General features: G+C 42.6%; 1 protein-coding gene across 1 annotated transcript in view; it reads right to left on the bottom strand.

Moving 5' to 3' along the window:
• Positions 1–26,589, bottom strand: part of LOC124788795 (wiskott-Aldrich syndrome protein family member 2-like) — a 122,097-nt gene that overhangs the window by 21,406 nt on the left and 74,102 nt on the right. Inside the window, exons 2-3 of the mRNA XM_047256077.1 lie at positions 5,886–6,133; positions 4,260–4,264 (exon numbers count right to left, since the gene is read on the bottom strand). Of these exons, the coding sequence (XP_047112033.1) occupies positions 4,260–4,264; positions 5,886–6,133 (253 nt within the window). The remainder of the gene's footprint in view (positions 1–4,259; positions 4,265–5,885; positions 6,134–26,589) is intronic.

Raw genomic sequence — 26,589 nt, 5'->3', positions numbered from 1 at the left:
AGTATATGTAGTCTCCATTAATCCCTGTCTACACAGTGATGTTGAACGATGCCGCTGAGACGTCTAAACCATTCCCCGAGAACTGTCTGTTGCCCACAGATGAAAGTTATGCGTATTGATGATGCCAATTCCGGTAAAGGTTGCTTCGTAGGTAAAGAGAAATAGTGGGAGAAATCCCGCAATTCTGATACCCGGTGGAAAAACCACCAACAAAATCTTTCCCGTAGAGGGAAATCCGCTGCTGATAATCTTTGCACTGCAGGTGATGGTGATAGTAGCGTTTGTCATGCAGCATACACGTAGTAGTACTTTGGCTTACACCTTGTTGGCAGGTCACTTTCAAGGAGTTTGTACCAGGGTTCGTCTCAGAATACTGTAAAACCCGGTCCTCTGCATCTGGTGTACACAGTGTCCGCCGCCTCGCTGCACGTTCCTCTGTCTGAAAGGACCCATGATCACACAAACCCCCATAAAGGGCTTGAAATGTTGTGCGGTGCGGTTGGTGTCTGTATGGTTACTTGCTTTGGTACAGCCGTGTTGCCTCTTGGTCGTTTCCACCTGCCTGGCAGTACACAAACACCGACTCGACTTGTTCCCGACGTGAATAGCGGACCATTCTGCTGCTTACAGTACGCTGCGTGAGTCACACGGCACGTCGTGTCTGTCTGTGTGTGTGTGTGTGTGTGTGTGTGTGTGTGTGTGTGTGTGTGTGTGTGTGTGTGTGTCATACGACACGTGGTCAGAGGAACTTTCATTCGTTAGCGCCATCTACCGTGGCAACAATGAATTTCCCGACACATGTTCATAGGACATTTTTTTCCTTTCCTCCATTTCCAGTTAGTAATCGGTCCCTGTAGTTTGTTGGTTTTAGTAACAATTTTTGGTTCGTCTACAGGTTCACGTACTCGTTAAAATTTCGGCGATTGGAGCAAAAATAGATAAATAAATAAAATAAAAATGGCGCAGTCTATGTACTTACTCAAAAAACTGAGATAAGTAAATTTATTTTCTGGAGGTAATAATTAAATTTCAAGACCAACACTTTTCTACGCAGCTCATTAAGTGTGTTTCTTGAGTGCGTTCAATTGTTTTTCAAAGAATTGTTAGACAAACTTGTTCCACACATTTCTATCAATACAGGTTAAAGGAGAACCGTGTATATTTTCGCTCTGTAGAGAAACAGATTCCATGCATTTGTATATGACAAAATTTCTGCAGTTATGAATGGCAACGGCACGAAATGCAATGGCGTCATTATTTCCTTCTCGAGACCCAAATTTGAGGATGTTTGATAGTGTGTCGAGAAGCCTAGTCTTTCAGATATTCCATATTGTTTCCACTAGATTTAAGCGCAGATTACATTGTGCCTGTGGAAAATACAAGTATTCATTTCCTCCTCTTGAGAAACTAACTGTCAATATGTGGCAGCAGCTTTTTAGCTTCAAAGTCCTTAGTTCTCAGACTCTATTCCCACCACCTAGGTTAAAAATAATAGCTTCACCGTCAAAGTCTGATTAATCATACTACATACATTACCTGACCAAAAGTGTCCCCACACAGTAATGCGTAATTTAGCAATAGGTGTCGCGAGAGGAGCAGCCGCCAGCGTAAAATGAGGTAGCGGAGTACTGTGTAGTCGTAACAGGGACAGTAACGAGAGAAAGCGTCAGCGAGGAGTGGTCAGTGACTTCGAACGTGGACATGTCATTGGATGTCACCTGCATAAGAGATCTATCATGGGCATTTCAACCCTTCTGAAGCAGCCCAAGTCAACTATTGGTGACGCTACTGGAATGGAAACTCGAAGAAACAACTACAGCTAAACCAAGACGGACTTCTTGTACTGAGGGACAGAGAAAGTCGAGCATCGAACGTTGCGGAGGATGGTTGCAAAAAAGTCTCATAAAATCAAAGGAAGGAATCACCCGTGCTACCTGCAGTCTGTCTAGCACAGTTACTCTGTGTACGGAGATAGGAAGAACGGCTTACAATGGTACAGCACCTTCTTGTAAGCCACATATTTCTGCTAAGCGATGCTTGAGCTGGAGTAAATAGCGACGCCACTGGAGTGTGGATGACTGGAAACGATTGATTCGGTATGTTGGATCACGTTACTGACTGCAGCAATCCGACCGACGGTGTGGGTTTGGCGAACACCCGGAGTACGTTACCTGCTATCAGGTGTAGGGCCAAGAGGAAAGTACGCAGGATGTGGTGTTACCGTATAGTGGTCTTTTTCGTCGTTAGGGTGTGGTCAACTATTACGGAACGATATGAACACATTTTGCAGCAATGTGTACTGCGTACCGTGGAGGAATAGTTCAGAGATGATCGTTTCTTTAAGCATGATTATGCACCTTCTCATGAAGCAGCGATTGGGTGGCAGTGTCTTGTGCACGTTAACGTTTTCGAAATCAGTTGTTCTGCCGAGCGCTCCGACATGAACCAAGTGGAACACCTTTGGCATGAGTTAGAATGTCGACTGCGCTCCAGACCCCAACTTCCAACATCACTATCTTCTTTGGTTTTAGTTCTTGAGAAGGAATCGGCTGTTATTCCTTGAAAGACATTCAGACACCTCACTGTAGTTATCATCGGAGTTCTACCATCATAAAGGCGAAGGATGGCCACCCCTTATATTGATGTTCACTAACAGCCGTCCGGAAAGTTTTGATCAGAGAGCGTAGTTGCAAATAGGGTTAAAGCGTCTGTTGCACTGCGTTAAGGATGCTTCGTGCGTTGGGTAACTTAGGTCTACGTTGTCCATTTTATGAAATACGCGACATCGGTTAGCACAGACGTCCACCGTTTCAGCGGATAAAAAGCTGGATGCACGCTCTCCTCGAGCAGTTCGTTGTTTTGCCACAAAGCGTTCTGCAGTTCGGCATCAGTTTATCTGCTATTGGTAATAGAATACACCACATTCGTGATCGGACGTGTTATTTGCTACTTCATCTCGATTATAACGTTACACTAAAGTTTGTGAAAATTTGTACACTGAGAAATAACATCACGAATCCGGAATCTCGTTTATAGCAGAATTACTCCTCTTCAGCTTGCAACAAGACATATAATATTTAGGCACCAAGTGTAGAGGAATGAGCAACACTTTATGAAATAACAAGGGGCATCACCACCTCCAAGATGCAGTTGGATGGTAGCTTTGCATCGTGGTCTCCTAGGAATAGCTGCTGACACTTTGTAAAATGGCAATTTCATAGTAACACATGCAAGCCATCTTTAATTTAATTCCAGCATAGATCGCCTAAAGTTACGAAGTCAGCTATTATTTTTATATTATTGCAAAATCTGTGGTAAGTTTCTGACGCGTGTGTTCCATTAATGCTGAAATAAATCATTACTCTATTGATTGCAAGAAACCGTCACGGCTGAATATGAAACCAGTTCTAAACAGCTAGGTTAATGTCTACGTGTTACGACGTAAAAAATTAAGTCTCTTATATTAGTTTATCCCAAGACAGTGGAAAGCCGATTATATGGTTAACAGACTTAATTGCTGATAACGATCGTGATCCACTGAAGAATAAACTGTAGCCACATTGCCTTGTTGGTCACTAGGGTACGATTATTATCCTTACACGAAAGCTTTAATCAGTGAAAGATTTCACATGCACATTGCTTCGACTCTGCAGTCTGTGAAAAACAATAGTGAAAGGTTGCCAAAGGAGGGTGTCGGCAACTTCGCTGAACGTGATTCGTTGAAGTACATGAGTGAAACGGAAGATTGTAAGAAGAAATCCTTGAAGATCGTACCTCAGACCGATGTTTATGGGCACACATTTCTTATCAATGCTCACCTGACGTCTTGTGGGGAATCACTTCTTTATGTTTTACACTTGCACGCTATTTTGATTAAATTTAGCGCTCGCTGGTTTATTTTCTTTCTGTTTACTAACACTAACTGGTACACTAGAATTTGGAACATTTCTTTTCACGTTTTCAGATTTGCCTAACTGTATTTGTAAATTTGTGACGCTTAACTTCAATTCCGAGATGCAATACCGTTAAAGAAAAGCAACGATGATGATGACGGCTTTCATATTATTAGGTGATAGATTTTGTAGCTTCTACAGAATATTAAAAATGGGTTATGAGATAGATTGAACTGTGACATAACTACCTATCGGTGCCACGAAATCTGGCACTTTGTTGAACCACTACAAAACTGTGTATGAAAATAATTTGTCTGGCACGACCCATCTAATTTCAAACAAACTGACTAAACTCGGCAATCATACCAGAGCTGAAACCAGATTGTCAAATTTTACTAGCAATCACAATGTGGTTTCTGCAGTGGACTGCACAGCAGCATGATTTTTATAATCTGAAGATGACCGATGTGGTTAACGGAAAATTATTTTCAAAACCGTGACTCTGCCTCTTCAGCCAACTGGAATATCATGGTTTCCATAACGTGTACACAGTACCTGATCAACAGCATATGGACACACATCAGTGGATATTAATACGGGGTTTGTCCACCCTTCGCCGTTATTACTGCGTGCTCTCTCTTGGGGACACTTTCAATGACGAATCTGAACGTCTGTGAAGGAACGGCAGCCGATTTTTCCTCAAAAGCAGAAGCCAGAGAAGGTAGTAACGGATGTAGGAGTCCAGCAAGAAGTGGACATTCTATCATAGCAAGGTGTTCCACTGGGTTCAGCGCGGGACTGTGGGCAGGCCAGTTGTCCATAAAACCTTGCCTCCGAGATGTTACCTCATGACACGGTGCTCTGTCATGCTGGTACAAGCAGTCGTCGTCGCCGATAAGTTCCTCTGCTGTATGACGTGCACTATGCTGTAAAATGTGTTTATCTTCCTTTCGAATTTAAAGTTTTCTTGAGCGCAATACGGGAACCACATCCTAAATACGCCAAACGCCACCTCTTCCGCACTTAAACGTTGACACCGCAAACGATTGCAGGTAACTTTCTCCATCCATTCACCAGACCCAAAACCAAACCAATCCACTGGATTGCCACAGGCTACATCACTCAGATCACTCGCTACCAGCCATCCATTCTCCAATGACGTCACCCTTTGTACAATCGAAAGCATCACTTATCGTTGACTAGAAAAACGCGTGGCTTACGAGGAACTGCTCGGCCAGTCCATACCATTCTGTTTAACTGCCTACATGGAGCCATTGCATTAACTGGACTGCTGGTAGCGTAATGGAAGTCACGATTGATTGCTTCCGCCGTTTTCATTCGATTTTTCGCATTTCCGCTTCATTATTACGTTATCATCTGTCGCCTCGTCCGTCTGTAGCAGAGTTTAACTATTATCCTCGATTGATTTGTTACACATGTGACAACCAATGATTAGAGTACGTTTGAAACCGCTGCCCTTTTTAACCGGACTGTTCCTTTGCTATTTCTTCTCACGAAGAAAAAAAAAGAAAAGAAAAAGCTCCCTGCCAATTTTATATTGACGTACGCGCCTCTGATGACATTTAGTAGTCAATTCTGCGTTGCTCAGGGGTGTCAGGATACTATTGAACAGACAGCGTATATTTATCACTAGTGAGATGTAGTTGTGTGTCATTTTTAGTTGAAGTACAAGCTAAGTTAATTAGTTTCCGTTAGACAAACTTCAATAATTTCTACAGAAGCATTTGTGTCAGTAAATCTATACTACAAGTGAGGCAAACATTTGACGCTGAACTGATTTCGACTGCTCTGGAAGAAATGTCATGCGTAAGTGCCGTCTTAATAAATTAACGATGGTGAGGCGTAGTACCCTCTGCCGCCGACTTTTCGAGACGCCAACTCTGTTATGCTGGCGGTTGCGCCGTAACTGTCGTGTTGAACTAGGGCGCTGAGGAGCTGGCAGCAGGTGCAGCTGTTGGTGGGGAGACTTACCCCGACGTGGCCTGCTGGTCCACCTCCGGCCAGCTCTGGCGGCGGCGGCAGAACATGAGGGGCGGCCGAGGGTGCTGCAGCTGCTGCTGCTGGCGCCGGAACGAGCCCTGGCGTCGCGGCGCGTGCCCCGGGGGCAGACCCAGCGCGCCCGGCACAGCCGCCGCCGCCCCCGCCGCCCCCACCTGCAGCGCCGAGGCGCATTCCAGCGTGCGCCGACGCGAAGAAACCGTGCCGGGGGGCGGCACCACCTGCATACAGAGCGAGCGCCATCTGAGTTCACAGCAACCAATCGTATAATCCAACTAGACCGTTTCAAAGGACTTCGTGACGTAGAAAAAGCGTCCGACCCTGGGAAGTAGCGCAGAATGTTTGAACTCCTCAGATACAAACGCATACACACCAAGAGAAATGACATTATTATGTTTAGCCACCATAAATCTGTTGAAATGTGTCTTATTCCTCAGACTTGAGAATTTTAAAGTAATATATGTAACATGTCTAAAATATTAATAGAGTTAAAAGCAAACTAAAAATGAAAAGTGGATACGTATATTGGGGAAGATCGATTTGATTTCAGAGATGGCAGAGGAACAACGAAAGCAATTTTTACCTTCTGTGGGATTTTGGAGTTAATGATGTCACCTCCCCTTTTGGTAGTTCCCTCCCGGAGACCCGAATGGGGGACTATTCCGCAATCTTTTGCCAATGGAGAGATCATCATGACCATTTTTCAATTACAGGCCACATATCCTGTGGATACACATTATGTGTATTTAATGCAGTTTTTTCCATTTCCTTCTGCATCCTCGTGCCGTTGGTCACTGCTGACTCCTCCGCCTTTAGGGGCAACTTCCCATCCCAAGGGCAAGAGAGTAAGCTGAACCTCCGTCCGCTTCTCCGTCCTCTTTGACGAGGCCGTCGGCAGAATGAGGGTGACTTGTTATACTGGAATTCTTCGGCCACCAATGCTGATTGTTATTCGAATTTTAAGCGGAGGAGGGTTTCGAACCCGGGATCGAGGACGTTTTGATTTATAATCAAAGACGCTACCCATAGACGACGGGCTTAGGTTACCTTAGCTTCTCATGAATCACCTCCTGTCTCACAACATCGACCTGCCCTGAGCGACAGACCTAGACTTAAAGCTACATAAAATTGTTTATAAGGGATATGGAGGGAATTAGGCTGCAGATTTCAGCTGAGACATAAAAAGGGGTAATATATATTCTATGTAATTTCCTAAACAGCTAATGGACTTTTTAAGTGCATGGGAACATGCACATTCTCAATACACAGATTGACCACCTACTGTAGATGGCGATGAAGCGTATAATGACGAATAGACACACCATAGTAATCAACTCCCTCTGGTAGTCTCAGTAGTTACACCGGAGCTAACTGCAATACTATTGGGGTTTTAATATGCTGGTGACGTAGATGACGCTAAATCATAAGTCTATGAGGCGCTCTATTAGAATTGTTGCTCATGTGGAATCATGTTGTCAATAATACCAACAGTTATGTGGTATACTAAATTATACACAGGACTACAGAACTTCAGCACCATTACATTTTGTGGGTAAAGGTTCATGGCGGTATCAGAGGCAATGAAATTGTCGAAGCTCTCGTTAAGAGTACCGTCGGCCATGGGACCAAGACGTACGAGCCTGTTTCTCACACGGACATTCGGATCGACGTGCAGCGCCTAATCAGTACCTTTTGGTACAATAATAGGCGAAGACGTTACGCAGCCATACCACCAAGCATGACAACACAACGTTGGTACTCCTCTGGTACGCACAAAAGAAAGTTTCTGGTCAGAATGTTCCGGCTCCGCTTTGACTACAAATGATTACGACTATACAGGATACGATTTTGGAAATTTCTTGATCGCAAATTAATTTATTCATTGTTACGCGTTTCGATACAACATCATCAGAACACAGCTGTGGCGAAAACAAGAATACAGTTTGAGAAATACTAATGAAAAAGTTTTTCCATCTATGATACAGCAAGTTCTACTCAGACTTAGACCGAAATACAAAGCAAGGACATGAACATGAGCACAAGCGTCACAGAAAATAAGACTCTCATACCTATGGAGTGAAGTGCCAAACTGTCTATACATCGATAAAGTGCCATAAAAACATCAGATAGCTTTAACAGTCATACAGAGAATAAACTGAATGTAAAATCATATGACACCTATGAAAAAACTTAAGCGACGTATCGACTAATTGTTATGTGAAGTCGTAACTAAAGAGGAGCGGTCCAAGTGTAATAAATTAAAATGCCACAATTAATAAAATGCAACTGCCCCCTCTATCGGCAACAACTGACTGACTCGTCTCTGTGTGACTGTTGCACGCAGGAGGTCATAGACCACACAATATTCGGCTGTCCATCGCGATATTATGCAGTGATCAGTGATTTGTGGACACCACATTGCCACCAGAACGAAGACGCTGTTCACTTCGCATGATCTGTCAGTGTATAAACATACATTTATAATGTTTTATCTAGTCAGAGTTCGGCAGAAACAATTACGTATATTGATGTTTCATCTGTAGGTGCTGATGAGTGATTTTGCGAGTATCAAAATATGTGACATAAAGGACTCTATCTTTTGACTGCATCGACTAAGAAGCTTAAATTTTTTGCACTGCCAAGGAATCGTAGAACCGTACACTTCAACATCTGAGAAAAATTTCTACTTGATAACTGCAGATGGGCAGGCAGATGGACAACAAAGTGATGCTACGCGGGTGACGGCTCTTACCGATTGTGATGCGGAACTCTATAAACTTTCCTAACACTGCCCATTGCTCTCATGGTCGCTTGAACTAGGTCGAAAGTTGGGAAGCACATTACGTTGCTTGGCTTGCGTGAAGAATGCTGCTGTTATGGCGGTTATCGACATGGTCGTTTATTCGTTTCCATTTCAGTAAGAAAACGTTATACATGTTGTCGACCGAGCTGGGCCGCTTGCCTGTATTGTGTGGCCGTCTTGGTCTGGAGACGGGCGTCAGTTCGTACCCGATGTTCAACTCCGAGGTGTCTCCCTCAGCCTCCTGGAGTCCACATCTTATCGTAGAATTCCCTCAGTACACGTAATGACTTAGTTTTCCTTTCGACTCCTTCCGTAAGACGAGGTCTTCGGTCAGCGTCGTAACGATTGGCTGAGTTCAAGATTTCTATCAACCAATCCCCGCCACTGTACCAAGGGTTCTCTTTCTCCTTTGCTTTGGAAAATTTTCTGTTTGGTTCCTACATGCCGCGGAAGCGTTTCACATTGAGTGTACTTCAAAACTAGCATTCCTGTACAGGGTCTCCAGTCGCCGACGCAACGAATTGTGTATGCAGCAGTTCGTCGTTCTCTGTAGGTCGCACAATAATGTTTACTTGTAACTGCAGGAAAACATACAGGAGGTAACAAAAAGGTGTGTCCAAAATGTATGCAAACATTCCTCACACGTAGGTAAAGAAAATCTGTAGTATGGACATAGGTCCGCAAACGGTTTATTTTCATGTCGACCTCATTTTCTACTTTCCTTCAGAATCACATTCATTATGGCAAACACTCAAGAAAAGAACACTTCAGTACAACATGAAACACTTTCCTAAATTAAGTGTTCAAAATGCCCTCTGTTAGCTGGAACACACGCACCAATCCGCCGTCGCATGCCCTGCAGCCTTCCACAGTAAGGGCACGAAGACTGTACATCACGTACACGGGTTCCGTACACAAGAGCTTCCAAATGCCATCACAAAGAAAGGAAAATATAGCGCTATTAGGAACGGTGAGTATGGAGCCCAAGGAACAAGTCCATTTCTACCTATTCATCTGTCACGGAATTTAGAAGCCTACTGAAATGAATAGGAGGTTCATTGTGCTTGAAGTACCTGTTTTGTTGCACTCGTGAAGACACATGGTCTAGCACAGTGTTAGTCAAACTTATTTGCGCAAGGATAAATACGGACATTATGAGGAGGCACTTGGAGCCGCATATGTACTAATTTTATTATTAATAACTAGTAACCTACATAAATTCATATGTTACGACCCCCCCCCCCCCAATAAATTAGGTACAGTAAGATAGCGATGAATTAGCCGCCGTCTCCCAGCTACTGACCTTTGAAAGTCGGCACCATTAGAAACAATTAGAGTCGACCTCTGTTTCAGATGACTGCCACACTCAGCGACCCCCAAAGTTGTGACGCTGCAATTGACTGACGAAGTGGTGTTGTGTTGTCTGCGTGAGCACATGATTAGTTGAACTTTTATTTAACACCTTCACGAAGGTGCTGACAAATATTTTTTCTCGCCGCGGGGCGGAGCGCGTATTCATACTTCACTTTATCTGGTGTCGCTGCTTTTCTTATTCCTCGGCTTGAGTCGCCGATCTTAATCATACTCTCGAAGCTGCTGTTTTAATACACTGGCCTTTACTAAGCCAACGGTCTTGCCGCAGTGGTAACACCGGCTCCCGTCAGATCACCGAAGTTAAGTGCTGTCGGGCTCGCCTAGCACTTGGATGGGTGACCATCCGCTCTGCCGAGCGCTGTTGGCAAGCGGGGTGCACTCAGCTCTTGTGAGGCAAACTGAGGAGCTTCTTGACTGAGAAGTAGCGGCTCCGGTCTAGTAAACAGCCATGCGGCCGGGAGAGCGGTGTGCTGACTACATGCCCCTCCATATCCACGTGCGTTGACGCCTGTGGGCTGAGGATGACACGGCTGCCGGTCGGTACCATTGGGCCTTCCAAGGCCTTTTCAGAGGGAGTTACGTTTTTAGTTAGACTTTTACTAAAATAACCACAGATTATGCCATATCTCTTTTGTTCAGAGAGCTCTCTCACTGATGGGTCATAGAAAATGATTGTATTTACTGTCCCTTGCGCCTGGCTGATATGTAGAACGCTATACGTCTTTATTATGCTGGTAGCATAAATTGGAGGCAATTAAGGCTGAGCGATCTGCAACCTGCCGTTCAATCTCATTTGCGTTCGCCGAAAATCATGTTAGGAGAGGCACAACTATAGACTGCAAATGGACTCACACCACTTTCACAGTAAAGGCTCAAATATGAATCTGTACTTTACTCTGTGAGTATTGGTGTTGAAAACCATTAGTGTGAAACTTTGCCAGAGATGATGAACGGACTTTTTTTGCAGAACATCAGATCCAAGTGTATTTAATGTTTTCAGTTACTTTCACATCAGTTCACATTGAACCATCAAGTTACTTTCTTTTACCTCCCTCTTCAGTAATTTATTCGCTGTTACAAATTCATGCTGAAAGGTACACAAAACTCAAGACGTTTGTTCATCCTGACGATCAGTTGCTTCAAATAATAAAACCCATGAATTCGTCAGTACTGCAGTATGTAAAAATCCGCCGTAACGTCGGTGCTGACTGTTTATATAATATGAATCGGTGCACTGTTTGACACATTCTTATGACTGACGACGTAATTTACATTACTGTTTGACAACAGTGACGAATTCATGGATGTTATTATTTAACGCCATTTATTTTATGTCGCCTAGTATGATGTATATGTTTGATGAACATGATGATAGTCCTTGGACCGAAACTGATTGTTCAGTAAGGAATTTTTATCAGTAGCTTTTGGCGGTAAAGCGTCACGTTTTTCAAACAGTGACGAATGTTCGATTCGTGTGTATTTTCTCTACGATAATACGTTCACTATTCCGTTCACAGAAGCCTAACCGCAATCCTACTTCCTCATTCAATGTTAGACCTATTGCCAGTCATACGACTCTTATTACTACCAGATCTGAGGTGCTTTCACGAAATACTGTTTTGTTTCTCCACATGCAATAAAATCTTTCATTCTCGACTCATTTAAACAGTTACTAATCACGTAATCATTCTTACGGAAGGCGGACGCCTGCTTTGAGGTTAGTCTAACACGATTTTCTTACTATATGAATGGTGTACAACTGTTATTTATTGATTCATGAAGTTTGAGAATGCAGTCGAACCACTTCTCTTCTTGTGGTGTTTCGGCTGTGAATCGTTGAGCCATCTTCAGACTGAACCGTACGACATACCATATGTGTTTGCTTTTTTATATATATTGATAGTTACCAGAATACATTTTCACTCTGCAGTGGAGTGTGGGCTTATTTAAACTTCTTGGCAGATTAGGACCGTGTCCCGGTACTGAACAGAGTTGAGGATGGATCGAGTAAGTCTTTTATAGTTGTAGAAGATGCTGAGTGGATGTGATTCCCATCTACGGTCTGTTAGCAGTTTTAGAAACTTTTGCCTATTGATGACAGGGGATATTGGAGGCTGAAGTACAGGCCCTATTGACCCAAGTGTCTTGGACTGTCTTACATCAGCGGTAACATGTGCCTGTTTCCCATTAGGCATACTGTAGTCGTCAAACGTTTTGGCCCAATCGCCAACACTAACATCGCACTTCGAAATGCAGATCTTTAGATCATGTTATTAATTGGTAACCTGCATAAATTAGTATGTTATGAGCACCAAATTGACTAGCTGCAGTAAGGGTGTAAAAAGTTGTCGGCTGATCCCTAAGTACTGATCGTTAAAAATCCGCATCATTCGTAACACTTCGTGTCTGGTGATCTCTTCTTCAGATTTCTGCTACCCTCAGCGACCCTAAGGATGTGGCACTGCAGTCGTCTGACGATGTGTTTTTGTGGTTTCTGTGTGAGCGGATAATCAATTGATTAATAACAGTAATAGTACTTATATTTGAATTCGTTATTCAGTAGGAGGCAATATTACAAATATTTACAAAATTCTTTGAATGACATTTTTCATCTGCTCAGTGCGTTGTATTGGTTCAAATGGTTCAAATGGCTCTGAGCACTATGGGACTTAACATCTGTGGTCATCAGTCCCCTAGAACTTAGAACTACTTAAACCTAACTAACCTAAGGACAGCACACAACAGCCAGTCATCACGAGGCAGAGAAAATCCCTGACCCCGCCGGGAATCGAACCCGGGAACCCGGGCGTGGGATGCGTTGTATTCCAACAGCCTTAAAGCTGATACTCGTTGTTATCGTTTTTACATATACGAGTACGTACCGCGTCTGAACCGGACCGTATCTGTAACGGACACCGACCACTCCATGTTACTACAGTTTCAAATTCATACCATAGCAACTGATCGGTACGAGATGCAAATGCCCTTGAGTTTTCAGCACCGGAAGACAAACAAGAAAATCTTTCCTCTAAGCAGCCCCCTCAACGACCTGTTACGACAAATCTCTTTGTCCCTGCACCCAGCTTCGTCCATGAGATGACCGACCAACTTTTCGCAAGCCTACTACAATTCCTCCAGTACATTTCTGATTCTACGACGGAGTCAGGTATAGCTCACAATTGCAAATACTGATTATTATTCTTCCTGTGCTGTTTAGTACCAGACTCCACCATTAAAGAAGCAGTCGACTTACATACAATGACATGATTAACAGAGACAAGGGATGTCAATTCAGCAAAGCATGGGAACCAGCGTCGGCGGTACTAAAGCATCGTCGGTCGCAGACGAACGAATTCGAATCAACAAAGACGGGCAATCGGAATTCCCACACTTGAACTGGGCACCAACGCGCGCGCTGGATGGCGATGTGTGGCCGCGCTTTTCCCGCGTCGCGCCTGCGAAGACCGTGACCCGTTTCTCCATTAGCGGGCAATGGATGTAGCCGTTCTCTGCGATCCGTCTACGATGACTTTATAGCATCACTTCTTGACCCCTGCACTTTTATAGTCAGCTAGCCTATATCTTGGCGAGCCGTTACAACAACACGTCAGTAAGCGCCTGAAGATGATGAGCAACTGTCTCCTTGAAATATTGTGCAGCTCAACATTATCCGACGAGGCGCCCGTGAACCAATGAAGTATTTATTGTTTACTGGTAAATTTATGTATAAAAGATGTATAATTGTGTGTTCTGTGATGTAGTTTTTTTTGGTTTTATGATCACATTTGCACCTATTCAAAGTGTATGTAGTCCATACTTCGTCTTCGAAATGCGGACTCCTTCATTATCGTGTGGGACAATATTTTCTTTACAGTGCGATTGAAATTACATTTTACCTGCCAGCCCACGAAAGGGACGCACAGCGTTGCCACCTGTCAAGGCGCACTGACAATAGTAACTGGGCGCATGTCGGGCAGATGGCAACTCCATAGTTCGTACGCTAGGCTGCAACGAATGATTGGCCGAGTATGATACAGATAACACGTACTCTTAACCGTCAAGTGCAATATAATATTAACTGCACTGTATTTGCAAAACAAAGTGGTTCGAATGGCTCTGAGCACTATGGGACTTGACTTCTGAGGTCATCAGTCGCCTAGAACTTAGAACTAATTAAACCTAACTAACGTAAGGACATCACACACATCCATGCCCGAGGCAGGATTCGAGCCTGCGACCGTAGCAGTCGCTCGGTTCCAGACTGGAGCGCCTAGAACAGCACGGCCAGTACGGCAGGCCTGTATTTGCAATTAAAATCTGCAACACGTTAGGTTAACTTCTCGGTTTGTGCTCCGATATTTACCCAGTGATAATTACAATGGGACAATTTTAAGTGGAACTTTGACCTGTCTGTCATTTGAAGAGCGCTCGCCAACTTTGTCATCAATAGTAATATTCTATGGCACACGTCGGTACCATCTGGAACTCTTCGTGTTGATTGTGGTCTGTATCAGATTGTTACCAACATGAGCCGTCTACAGGTGCGACAGTACAGTTGCGTGGTCTCTGTCACCATGTTAAGCCAGTGTCAAAATTTCTACAATGGTAGGTGGGCGGTAAGAGTCGCGCACGCCCGTGAGTTGTCGGTAATGGAGGACAAACTATACAGTCTCTCTCAGATCCCGTAATTCCGCAGTGATAATCACACCTCTAGCAGAATACGTATTCTCTCGGAAAGCATGGTAAGCTTTCACATTGAGCCTGAGTGGAAGAACGTGAGGCGCTAACAGTCACCAGCAATATCGGACCAATACCGGACCTCTGCGCCTGAAGCAAACGGCCAATACTTAGCTCACGGCCGAATTCACCAGCTCAATTAAAATTAAGCATATCTGTCTCTCTAAGTATTATTGTTCGTTATTAAGCAGGAAAAATACACTCTTAAGAAGCTCTTAACGTTAGCTGACGATTTTTGGACTTCGATCCTAGCTGCTGAATGCAAATACAGCTAAGAACTGTGGGATGCACGAATAGTTAATTCGGGCTGCATACGGCCCACGTGCTGCAGTTTAACGACCACTGCTCTCGCCGAATAGGCGGACTATTCTGTAGACTAGTCTCTCAGAAAGCGCGGCAAGTTTTCACGTTAAGTCTGGGTGAAAGGACATGAGCGCCAGCAGTCACCAACAATGCCGGACCAAACGTTGACAGAAAATCTTTGTTGACAACAGGAGTGCACAATTTCTTGAGGATTCTTGGCGGTAGTGTAATACTGGTACGTTCTGTTTCTGCGAGGCTCCTATATTTTAATGTGAAAAGTGAATGAAGAGAAGTGGAGAATGAGCTGTAACATGGACATAAAGCGTTACCGGACTCATATCCAAACAAGACATTTTATTCCTCTCTGAGTGAGGACGTTCCTCTATGTTTGGCCATACCATTTTGTTATAACCTTTATTAGATCATGACCAAAGGTAAATCAGCGCCTGTCCAAAAAATACGTCACTCAGAGCATTTTAGTTGTCTGTGCAAGGAATCGAAACTTTATCTTTCTTCGAGTATAATGTCTTTTCTGGAGACTAGAAATCTACTCTGTAGGAATCAGCATGGGTTTCGAAAAAGACGGTCGTGTGAAACCCAGCTCGCGCTATTCGTCCACGAGACTCAGAGGGCCATAGACATGGGTTCCCAGGTAGATGCCGTGTTTCTTGACTCCTCAAGGCGTTCGATACAGTTCCCCACAGTCGTTTAATGAACAAAGTAAGAGCATATGGACTATCAGACCAATTGTGTGATTGGATTGAAGAGTTCCTAGACAACAGAACGCAGCATGTCATTCTCAATGGAGAGAAGTCTTCCGAAGTAAGAGTGATTTCAGGTGTACCGCAGTGGAGTGTCATAGGACCGTTGCTATTCACAATATACATAAATGACCTTGTGGATGACATCGGAAGTTCACTGAGGCTGTTTGCAGATGATGCTGTGGTGTATCGAGAGGTTGTAACAATGGAAAATTGTACTGAAATGCAGGAGGATCTGCAGCGAATTGACGCATGGTGCAGGGAATGGCAATTCAATCTCAATGTAGACAAGTGTAATGTGCTGCGAATACACAGAAAGATTGATCCCTTATCATTTAGCTACAAAATAGCAGGTCAGCAACTGGAAGCAGTTAATTCCATAAATGATCTGGGAGTACGCATTAGGAGTGATTTAAAAGGGAATGATCACATAAAGTTGATCGTCGGTAAATCAGATGCTAGACAGAGATTCATTGGAAGAATCCTAAGGAAATGCAATCCGAAAACAAAGGAAGTAGCTTACAGTACGCTTGTTCGCCCACTGCTTGAATACTGCTCAGCAGTGTGGGATCCGTACCAGATAGGGTTGATAGAAGAGATAGAGGAGATCCAACGGAGAGCAGCGCGCTTCGTTACAGGATCATTTAGTTATCGCGAAAGCGTTACGGAGATGATAAACTCCAGTGGAAGACTCTGCAGGAGAGACGCTCAGTAGCTCGGTACGGGCTTTTGTTGAAGTTTCGAGAACATACCTTCACCGAAGTGTCAAGCAGTATATTGCTCTCTCCTACGTATATCTCGCGAAGAGGCCATGAGGATAAAATCAGAGATATTAGAGCCCACACAGAAGCATACCGACAATCCTTCTTCCCACGAACAATACGAGACTGGAATAGAAGGGAGAACCGATAGAGGTACTCAGGGTACCCTCCGCCACACACCGTCAGGTGGCTTGCGGAGTATGGATGTAGATGTAGATGTAGAACATCGCCTTGGCCAGCAGAGTGCCTGCCAAAGCGTGCAAATGCTAATACCTTGGTTCTTTGTCCATATATTACATTTTAAATTATCTATGTAGCCCACTTAAGGTATCGCATGACATCATGTATCCCAGAACATAACTGTTTTGAGTGGTGATCTGCGTTCTGAGCTGATTGATGAGATTGCGAACAGACGGACGGTGTCTCCACGCGATGATCTCCGTTAACGGTCCGGACGAACCTGCTGTTGAAAGGCTTTGAAGAGAAAGCGCTGGAGAAGTAGCACTCTTGCTTCTTCAGATATGTTGATAGTATATTGGTTGCGTGGTCAGAAAAGCGTCAATAGCTTGAAGATTTCCTCCAACGTCTCAGCTCTCTGCCTCTCTGCATCTCAGCATCAGACTCACCGTAGAGATGGAAGTGAACAGCGAGCTCCCCTATTTGGATGTCTTGGTCCAGCGAAAAGTCGACGGCGGTAGGCGAGACTGTGTGTTCAGTACATCCACCACTCCAATTTGTACTCGTATGCTTCCAGCTGCCATCGTCGCTCACAGCGTATTGGTACGCCACACGTCCTGTACATTACCTGACGAAGAAGGCCTACCAACGGAACTTGACCACCTTAATGGAGGGACACTGCGAGAGACAATTTCGAGGTGCCTTCAGGCTGAAAATACAGGCAAATAGGACCTGCCATATGGCGGACAATTATCGAACATGAGCGGCAGAATCCTAGCTCGGCGTGAGACTCGATGCCTTTTTCGAAACCGCGATCACTACTAGATGAACTGTGGCTCCGCAAATCGGTTATTTTTTTTTTTTTTTTGTTGTTCCACGTAAATGTGCTGGGGCATATATCGGGCTGCCTTTACAGACAGTTGAAGAAAGGCACCAGGAACACAGGAGACACGCCGAGCTCAACCGACCCGCAAGATCTGCGACTGCGGAACACTGCATAACTATAAGGGTGTCCATGAAATATGAATAACCGTTAGTGCTGAGATAAACCTTTTGGTTTTCGTGTTATGTCCTAAAGGAGACCGTTGAGACACGATCAGTATGGACCGTCTTAAGTCACAGCAGAGCGTGGGACCCAGAACTGAGCCAACTGAGGTCGCAACGTCGGTCGAGAGCTGTTACAGCGACCAACGATGGATGTAGAAGCACTGAGGGGCTCAAGTTGGAACCAGCATCCGATGATTGAGATCCCAATTCCTTTCCCGCCCCCAGTACTCCACCAGCGAGGCATACTGCGTGGTATCAGCGGAGGAATGGAGGTGAACGTCATGGGTATAAAAGAGGCGTAACATATCAAAGTCGATCGTTCTGCAGGTAACATCTGAAGATGGCGGAAAGGTACGCTGTCGAAATGTCGTATTTCATCAAAGACTGCACCTGGCTGCACACGTGTGAGCGACACAAACAATGGAATAAATGTTAGCTCCATGGGGCATAAATCTAAGACACAGGAACTCAGCACAAAATACCTAAAGAGCTACTGTTTAAAAAGCCTCGGTTGCCTCGAGAAGTGCTGTTGCAGACTGATTATCTCTTGAACGTTATGTATAAAAGGGGCACGTCTGTTGGATACAAGTGTAACAGAGTAACGAAGCTGGTAATGACAGTTGACTGAGTTGTAGGTGCACAAGATTGTGAATTTGAACTAATCAGGGTAAATTCTTTTCGACGCCTAAGTTAAACAACGTTTCATGTGCATATGAATTTTCATTACAATGACAAGAATATCAGAACAGAGTCACATTAAAAAGAAAATCTGAACCATACACAAAGTACTAGTTGCTGAAACTAGTAAGTGTAATAGTTGACAGCGAAAAGTAAAACATGGGTTATATCATGGAAAGACATATTCTCGAAACCAGATTTTAAACTGAAAAACATTTCCAGTGGCAGATAGTGGACTCCTACCTTAATTTAGTGGTTATGAACTGCAGATTAAAACTGAATGAATTGCAGAAAGGGATGAAATCAACGCTATGGGATCGGAATAAATTGAAAAAAATTGGGGCCACTGAGAGTTTCAAAACGTACATTAGGCAATGATTGGCTACAACGAAGGGAATACAGTAGAAAAATAAGTATATCTGACAGCAGAAATAATGAGGGCATTGATCAAACAGGCAAAAGGTACATGGCTCAGTAGAAATGTTGAATTCAGGGATGTTGGATTCAACTGGCGAAAGAAAGTAATTTAAATGTGCAGTAAATGAAGCAGGCAAAAACCTGAAATTGACAGAAACAGTTCAATGGCTAAACAGAGACGGCTGAAGAACGAATGCAGGGATGCTGAAGCGTGCATAACTAGAGGAATACATGATGCCGTTTACATGAAAACTAGACTTTTCGAGAAAACATGAGCTGCTGCACCAATAACAAGAGCTCAAATGACGAACCAGTAATACCAAAGAGGAGAAGGTATAAAGGTGGAAGCAATAGGCAGAAAGCCTATATAAGAAAAATGAATTTCAACAAAATTTTACAGGGAAGGATGAGGTGTTCATACGGATTGTGTAGAAGATAAGATGCTACGAGAAAAATTTTACAGAGCACCAATAGATCCAAGCAGAAACAAGAACCTATTTAGTACATGACATTCCCTCCGAAATAATGAGGTTCTTGAGAGAGGCATCCATGCAAGATGTATGAGATATGTGCACGGACTGTAAGAAGAATGTAATAATTCCTTTTCCAAAGAACTCAGTTACTAACAGGCGTGAATACTGCCGAACTATCTGCTCAGTAACTCATTGCTCCAAAATACTGAAATTAAATATTTACAGAAGAATAAAAAAAATGGTAGAAGGCGATCTCTATGTTCCAGAGAAGGGTAAGTACACACAAGGCAATATTGATTGCACAATAATTCTCAGAAAATAGTTTGTGAAAAGGAAATCAACGTTTAAAGTATTTGCAGATTTAGAGAAATATTTTGACACTGCTGACTGCAAAACTTTCTTGGAAAGTATGAGGTATAAGGGATAAAGTACAGGGGACAAAGGTTAATTACAACTAGTACAGCAACCAGATTACAGCTGTAAGTACCAAAAAGTATGACTAGGAAGCAATAACTGCGAAGACAGTGAGAATTTGTCCGATGTCATTCAATCTGTAAACTGAGCAAGGTTTGAAGAAAATCAAGAATAATTTTTGCAGAGAGGAAATTCGAGACGAAGCAATAAAAACTTTGAGATTATCCGGTGACATTGGAAGAGCAGTTAAACAGAATTAACAGTATGTTGAAAAGAAATAACGCCATAACGATCATGTTCGACAGTGTTCCTGGGTGGATTACGTTTTCTCCTCCCCCTGTATGAGGGTACGTAATGCGCCCAGGAATGTTGTAGAACGTGAGAGTTTTGGAGGTAGACGTTTTATGGTGTGGGACACATAATACTGCTTAGGCATATTGAGTTCCAGATATTTGAACACGGTACATTCGCCAGTCAACGTTACTGTGACACTGTACTCCCTTCTCAAGTGAGTTTTTTGAGGATGTATAGATTTATATGGCTGACAATGCGAAAGGATTTTCGGCGAATGGACAGGTTTTTCCGTTCCACCGACTTAAATCCCATCTAGCACTTTTCGGATGCGTTGGAACAATCTACTGCAGCACGTCCGCTTGCACCAACGAAGCTCCAGCAGTTTTCAACCGCATTGGTGGAGGAATGGGGCTCCCTGCCACAAGAAGTGCCGACCAATCTTGCGGCGAGGTTTGGGGCACGTTACAGAACATGTATTGCCGTCTGTGGTTATCATACACCCTATTAAGAACCATGTCATGCCTTTTGTAATATCCAGCAGATAGTCATAAATCGCGGTGATTTTAGTGTAATTATCGTCTTTGAATAAAAGTATCATGTCTGTTCGTCTCATTACGTATTCCTGACAATTACCTTCTCTATTATACAGTTGCAGCTTTTTCTATGTATGGTCTAAGTTTCATAGAGTTACGTTACTTGGCAGTGACTGAACAGGCGAAAGTCACTTTCGTCGTTCAGTTTTGCACACCAGTGTATACATATGGAATGTCGTCGAATTAAATAATATGAGGGTGAGGGAATTAGATTAGAAAACGAGACACAAGAAGTAGTAAATGAATATAGTTATTTGGGCAGCAAATTTACTGGCGATTGCTGAAGTAGAGATAATAAAAAACGCAGACTGTCATTAGCAATAAAAATATTTCTGTAAAAGAGGGATATGTTAATATCGAATATAAATGTAAGTATTAGGAAGCGTTTTCTGGATATGTTCTTCTGGAGTAGCGCAGATCTGAGGCGCCGTGTCACGAACTGCGCGGCCCCTCCCACCCGAGGTTCGAGTCCTCCCTCGGGCATGGGTGTGTGTGTTGTTCTTAGCATAAGTTAGTTTAAGTGTGTAAGTCTAGGGACCGATGACCTCAGCAGTCTGGTCCGTTAGGAATTCATACACATTTGAACATTTATTCTTCTAGAGTATGGCGTTGTATGACGTTAAACGTGCACAATAAACAGTTCGGACACGTTGAGATCAGAGGGTTTTATAATATGGTGTTACAGGAGAATGTAGAAAATTAGATGGATAGATAAGATAACCAACTAGGAGGCGCTGAATCGAATATACAAGTTGAGAAAAGAAATCTATGCACAACTTGTCTGGCCACTCGGTGTGGCCGAGCGGTTCTGGGCGTTTCATTCTGGAACCGCACGACAGCTACTGTCGCAGGTTTGAATCCTGCCTCGGGCATGGATGTGTGTGATGTCCTTAGGTTAGTTAGGTTTAAGTAGTTCTAATTTCTAGAGGACTGATGACCTCAGCTGTTAAGTCCCATAGTGCTCAGAGCCATTTGAACCATTTGAACAACTTGCCTAAAAGGAGAAATCTGATGAAAGTACACATTCCGAGGCAACAAGGGATTTTCAATTTTTCAATGAAGGAATTTATGGGGAGGAGGTGGAGAGGATGGGTGAAGGGTTAGGATGGATGTAGGTTGCACTAGTTACATAGAAGTGAAAGTTCTTGCACAAAATAAACAAGGGTAGAGGGCTCAATGAAGGCAGTCTTCGTACTGAAGTTGATAACTAGTCACTTAGGAATAAAATCAATAAAAAGTGCTGGGAAGCTAAGCATACAGATGTAATGTGAAGAAATCAGAAAGGAAATGGTCGTCGAAGGAGCAGATTCACCATTTGATAAAACCAAAATAACTTTCGGAGAATTGTACAGTTAGGACAACAACATAAAGAGAGCAACAGTAATGCCACTGGTGAACCAAGAGACCTTCAAGCTACAGAAGAGTCCTTTGCTGACCCAATTTACAAAGAAACAGGCGTCGATTTAGAGGGCAGATGAACTTTGTAAAAGTCGCATTAAGGCCACATAAATGCGACAACAGTCGCTGTGTTATCTTCAAGGCCTATTTAAGTTACTGATATGAATAAAACACAGAAGGACGAGGAAGAAAAGTGACGCTTTGTTAGACTATCAGTTTGGCTTTAAGAAAGATAAAGGTTCAAGATTGACATATCTGAAAATCATCTCGATGTTCAAAGCAAAATTCTGCACCTGACATTGACTCCTGACTTTCTCATGCAGGCTTGTGGTATCTCAATAGCCTATTACACAAAATTCTTCAGGAGATAAGAGCAAGGAAGATGAGCTGCATTCCTTCTGTCATACGTGGATATCTCAGCACCAGCTAGATATGTTGTTCATCCCACTGAAGCTAAGGCTTCTAAATGAGTATCTATCAGATATACGATAAAACTTCGAGATGGTTCCCACGTACCAGTTTGTGCTGATACATATCAGAAAATATCACGTGTATCGACGGATCGGTTAGTCCGGATTGCTTAGCACTATCAAGAACATGGGACAGCACTACATAACGAAGATGCGGCTGAAGAACAACTCAAGCCGATATAGTTATGACGCAAGAAGTGAAAGAGCACATTTTTAAGTGTAACTGTAGAGAGTATCATTACAGCAGAGGGAAAATGAGTAGGTCATATTTTATCCAGCATTAAATGTAAATATTATGCGGGAAAGTTTTTGCAAACAACAAAGACAAGCGATTAATAAATGCTGTTGTGTGTCAAAATTTAAGACAGTGTTTTATAAGACTATTAATTTTGGCTTTGGTAATCCTCACACTGACACCTGTTGAGTATCTAAAGAGCTCCAACTAAAAGTATAGGTCGCAGAGACCGAAGAATGCCAGGAAGTGTAAAGCTGACACGTGCCTGTATAAAATCCGTGCAAGGTAGTTTCACACACACTTTGAAGACATTGTAAAAATTAAGCTCTACCAAACTTTTCTACTGGAGAAGTCTTTCACACAAAACTGATTCTGTTCCCTGAATGCTGTGCTACAAGAACCAAAACAAGGTACTGAAGACGTTTTTCTACATGCGTGGTATGAAACAGAAGCTGAAATCTTAAACATGGCTGAGAAACAGCAACTTTGAAATTCTGAAAAGACTGAAAAAATCAGATAACCAGTTGAAAAACATAGGTCTATTAGCCCTTGAGCTAGGTTTCGATATTTCTAAAAATATCTCCTTCTAAAGGAGTCGGCCTTATTACATCAATAAGAGCAGATCAAATTACATCTCCGCTACGAAACTTTCTCCTACATTGACTGGAAGAGAGGACTAGAGATACTGGGAAGAGAGTATTGAAACGTGAGCTTTCCTTCAGACTTGAGCAACAGCCAGAACAAGAATACGATAATGCACTGTATGCTGAGACATTGTATGAAGTGCACTACGGTGTTGTTTGAACATACCCACTAATTTACTTTTCATGGACATAGTTTTGTGCTATCGATTCATGTATTCAGTGGAGTGGATATCATATCACCTGGTGAATACAGGAACATTCGATCGAGGTTTGGAAACGTGCTGATGTGCGGGTAAAGACTGGTTTTCCTACAACTTCATATGGTTTTATGGATAAATATCGGAGTCTACCGTGTCCTTCTAAATGATGGATGTACAAGCAATAACTTACTGGTGAAGCAATGATAAGATTAAATATGCTGTTAAACCGACGTATTTCTCTGGATCAGAAGTACGTTGTGATGTTCTGAAGGACATTCCTTCATTCAAAGCTATGACACGTGCTGTGATTATTCCCAAGATAAACCATTTGAGTGCAGAAAAGAAGAAGTATGTAATGAAAGCAGTGCGTTTCCTTATCATTCATGAGGATGCAGTAACTTTCTACAATGACATATATAGTGAGGAATATGAAGTTCATGACAGCTCACAGAGAATTTATGAGAAGAAGAGTCCCCTGAAGTTATGTAGAAGGGAAAAAGAAGCATTAGTTTCAGACTTTAATGTTAAAAAAGGGCGTTTAATATTCAAGTGTCACTGATGAAGTCTGAGCATATAACAAGTCTAGAAAAAAGAAAACTGTCCTTCTGTTCCCAAATTGATAAACTACCACAGATTTTATGTATATATGGAATGACTATCTTACGACATATTCAGAACTGTACTAAATTTGTTAATTGTAAAAAAAAATGCCCCTGTAAAATTGTTTGTTAGTTAAATAAATGTGTCTCCCGTAAAGTTTTGCGAAAACGGTTCTCAAATGGAAGTAAAGGAAATTGAGTGTTTACGGGTTTATCAACAATATGTGCCCTAAAATGAGAAAAAAACGGAAAGTTTGAGAAACTGAAAAGTAAATGCAAGTCATTGTACGTAGAGGTAAACTGGCATTCTTAAAAAAGCATAGCAAAAACTTTGTCAAAATTTTGAATATTTCTACGTAATAACATTTCCTAGAATACAAGGACGAAAACAACAAAGTAGAAACTAGACTGTAACTGGAAGAAGAGCAATAAATCTGTATATCGTGCAAGAGTGATTAATTGGAATTGACAGTTTAATTTGAGCTGACACAGTCGTAAATGAAAATATGTTACTTAAAAAATGTAAATGAGACTGGAAAGTTAACACGAAACTAATTGTAGCTGTGCTAAATACGTATTATATTCGAATATTTGTTCATCGTTTGTTCGCACTGGACTCAACTTACAGAATTTGATTTGTTAACTCACTCAAAATAACAAACTAGTGTACGCTATCAGTAGTAGCACACAGTATTCGATTCCAATGACTTCCTGTTGAAGCACGTATGTTCTGCAGATATATGTGCTGATACCAAAATAAATTTCAGTTACGAAACGTATAATGTAACTGAAATCAAAACGCCGCTTATCTCTTTCTATTTCAGAGCTACAAAAGAGATATGTACGGTAATAGAGGTCATGCAATGATCTAGTGGCACTGTGGAACACATTTAGGCAATTTCTCTTACAAACATGCTTACCTGTGTCGTTTACGTAACGAATAGAAGTACGCAGGATTTTAACAAGTGGCAGATAGGACAGTCAATATAATCGGAAGTGGATTAGTATTGGAATTGACAGGGGATAATTTTAGTTGACCTATACGTATGAATTTCTTGTATTACCAAACTGTTTTGAAAGTGCTCTACACGGGGTGATTTTCTCATCTGCCCATACAATTAGAATATAATTTAACTGTGAGGTTCTGTACTGATAATTTGTAGCTTTTTTTGAATGTTTCAATTAGCAGGTACTTACGGCGAATTTGAGGCTATTTTTCAAGACTGTTGTCTGTATAAATATATTATAACAATATTGTTATGCTTGCAGTCAAATGTAAACATGGTACGTGATAGAAAATGTAGCTTGCCGCTTTGTCTTGGAAACAACGTCGAGGAACGGAATTTAATTTGCTTGGAATTTCCATTATGTGATAAACCCAGCGAAGCCAGCGCATTTTGAAGTGATATCTACGCTGAAGCATCCCACTGCAAGGAGCCACAAAAAGAAAAAAACTGTTACATCAAACTAAAAGAAAATCTAATACCGTACCCTTGTTCTAGTAATTCATCTGAAATTTTACGTGCACCTCAAAAGAATGTCAATAAATATGGGTACTTTTAGTGTAATCCTCTTTAGTTTGATAGTACGGCTTGGTACAATCGCCAACCACTCTACTCGCTTCTAGTAGATCAGCGTTCTAACATCAGTAAGTAAACGTGAGTGGACCATTCGCCTTTCTGTAATTCGTTGTTGGTTGTCTGAAGGCGTACCAGGTGCAGAAAACCCTAGAATATCTTCAGCTCGCCGGCCGCAGTGGCCACGCGGTTCTAGGCGCTACAGTCTGGAACCGCGCGACCGCTACGGTCGCAGGTTCAAATCCTGCCTCAGGCATGGATGTGTGTGATGTACTTAGGTTAGTTAGGTTTAAGTAGTTCTAAGTTCTAGTGGACTGATGACCAAATAAGTTAAGTCCCATAGTGGTCAGAGCCATTTGAACATTTCTTCAGCTCGATGCAAAGTCGCCGTTTTCCGGCGGCGTATTATCAGTCAACTGAATAGGCTAAACACTGCTGAAGAATCACGAAGCATTAGAAAAGGAGTAGTACATCCAGTCACATCCACTACCTATGCCAGGTATTGAATAACCGATTGGTAACTGTTGATGAAGTAGCGAACTGAAAGTACATTAGACGGAGACGTGATTTTGTGTATGGCAATCCTTTCGTTAGGTCTGTGCAAGCATTGGTCCCTTAAACTTCAATGAAGATCACATGCGCAATCGTGAAAAACTTCTTCAGCAGCTTCTAGACCTTCAAGGTAGTGAAGGTGAAATGAATTGAAATTAATCATTGGAGAT

The sequence above is a fragment of the Schistocerca piceifrons genome, chromosome 3 (genome assembly GCF_021461385.2).
Source record: "Schistocerca piceifrons isolate TAMUIC-IGC-003096 chromosome 3, iqSchPice1.1, whole genome shotgun sequence".
NCBI classification, from domain to species: domain Eukaryota; kingdom Metazoa; phylum Arthropoda; class Insecta; order Orthoptera; family Acrididae; genus Schistocerca; species Schistocerca piceifrons.
The sequence above is the reverse complement of the archived record's forward strand: the minus strand, read 5'-3'. Positions and strand labels throughout refer to the sequence as shown.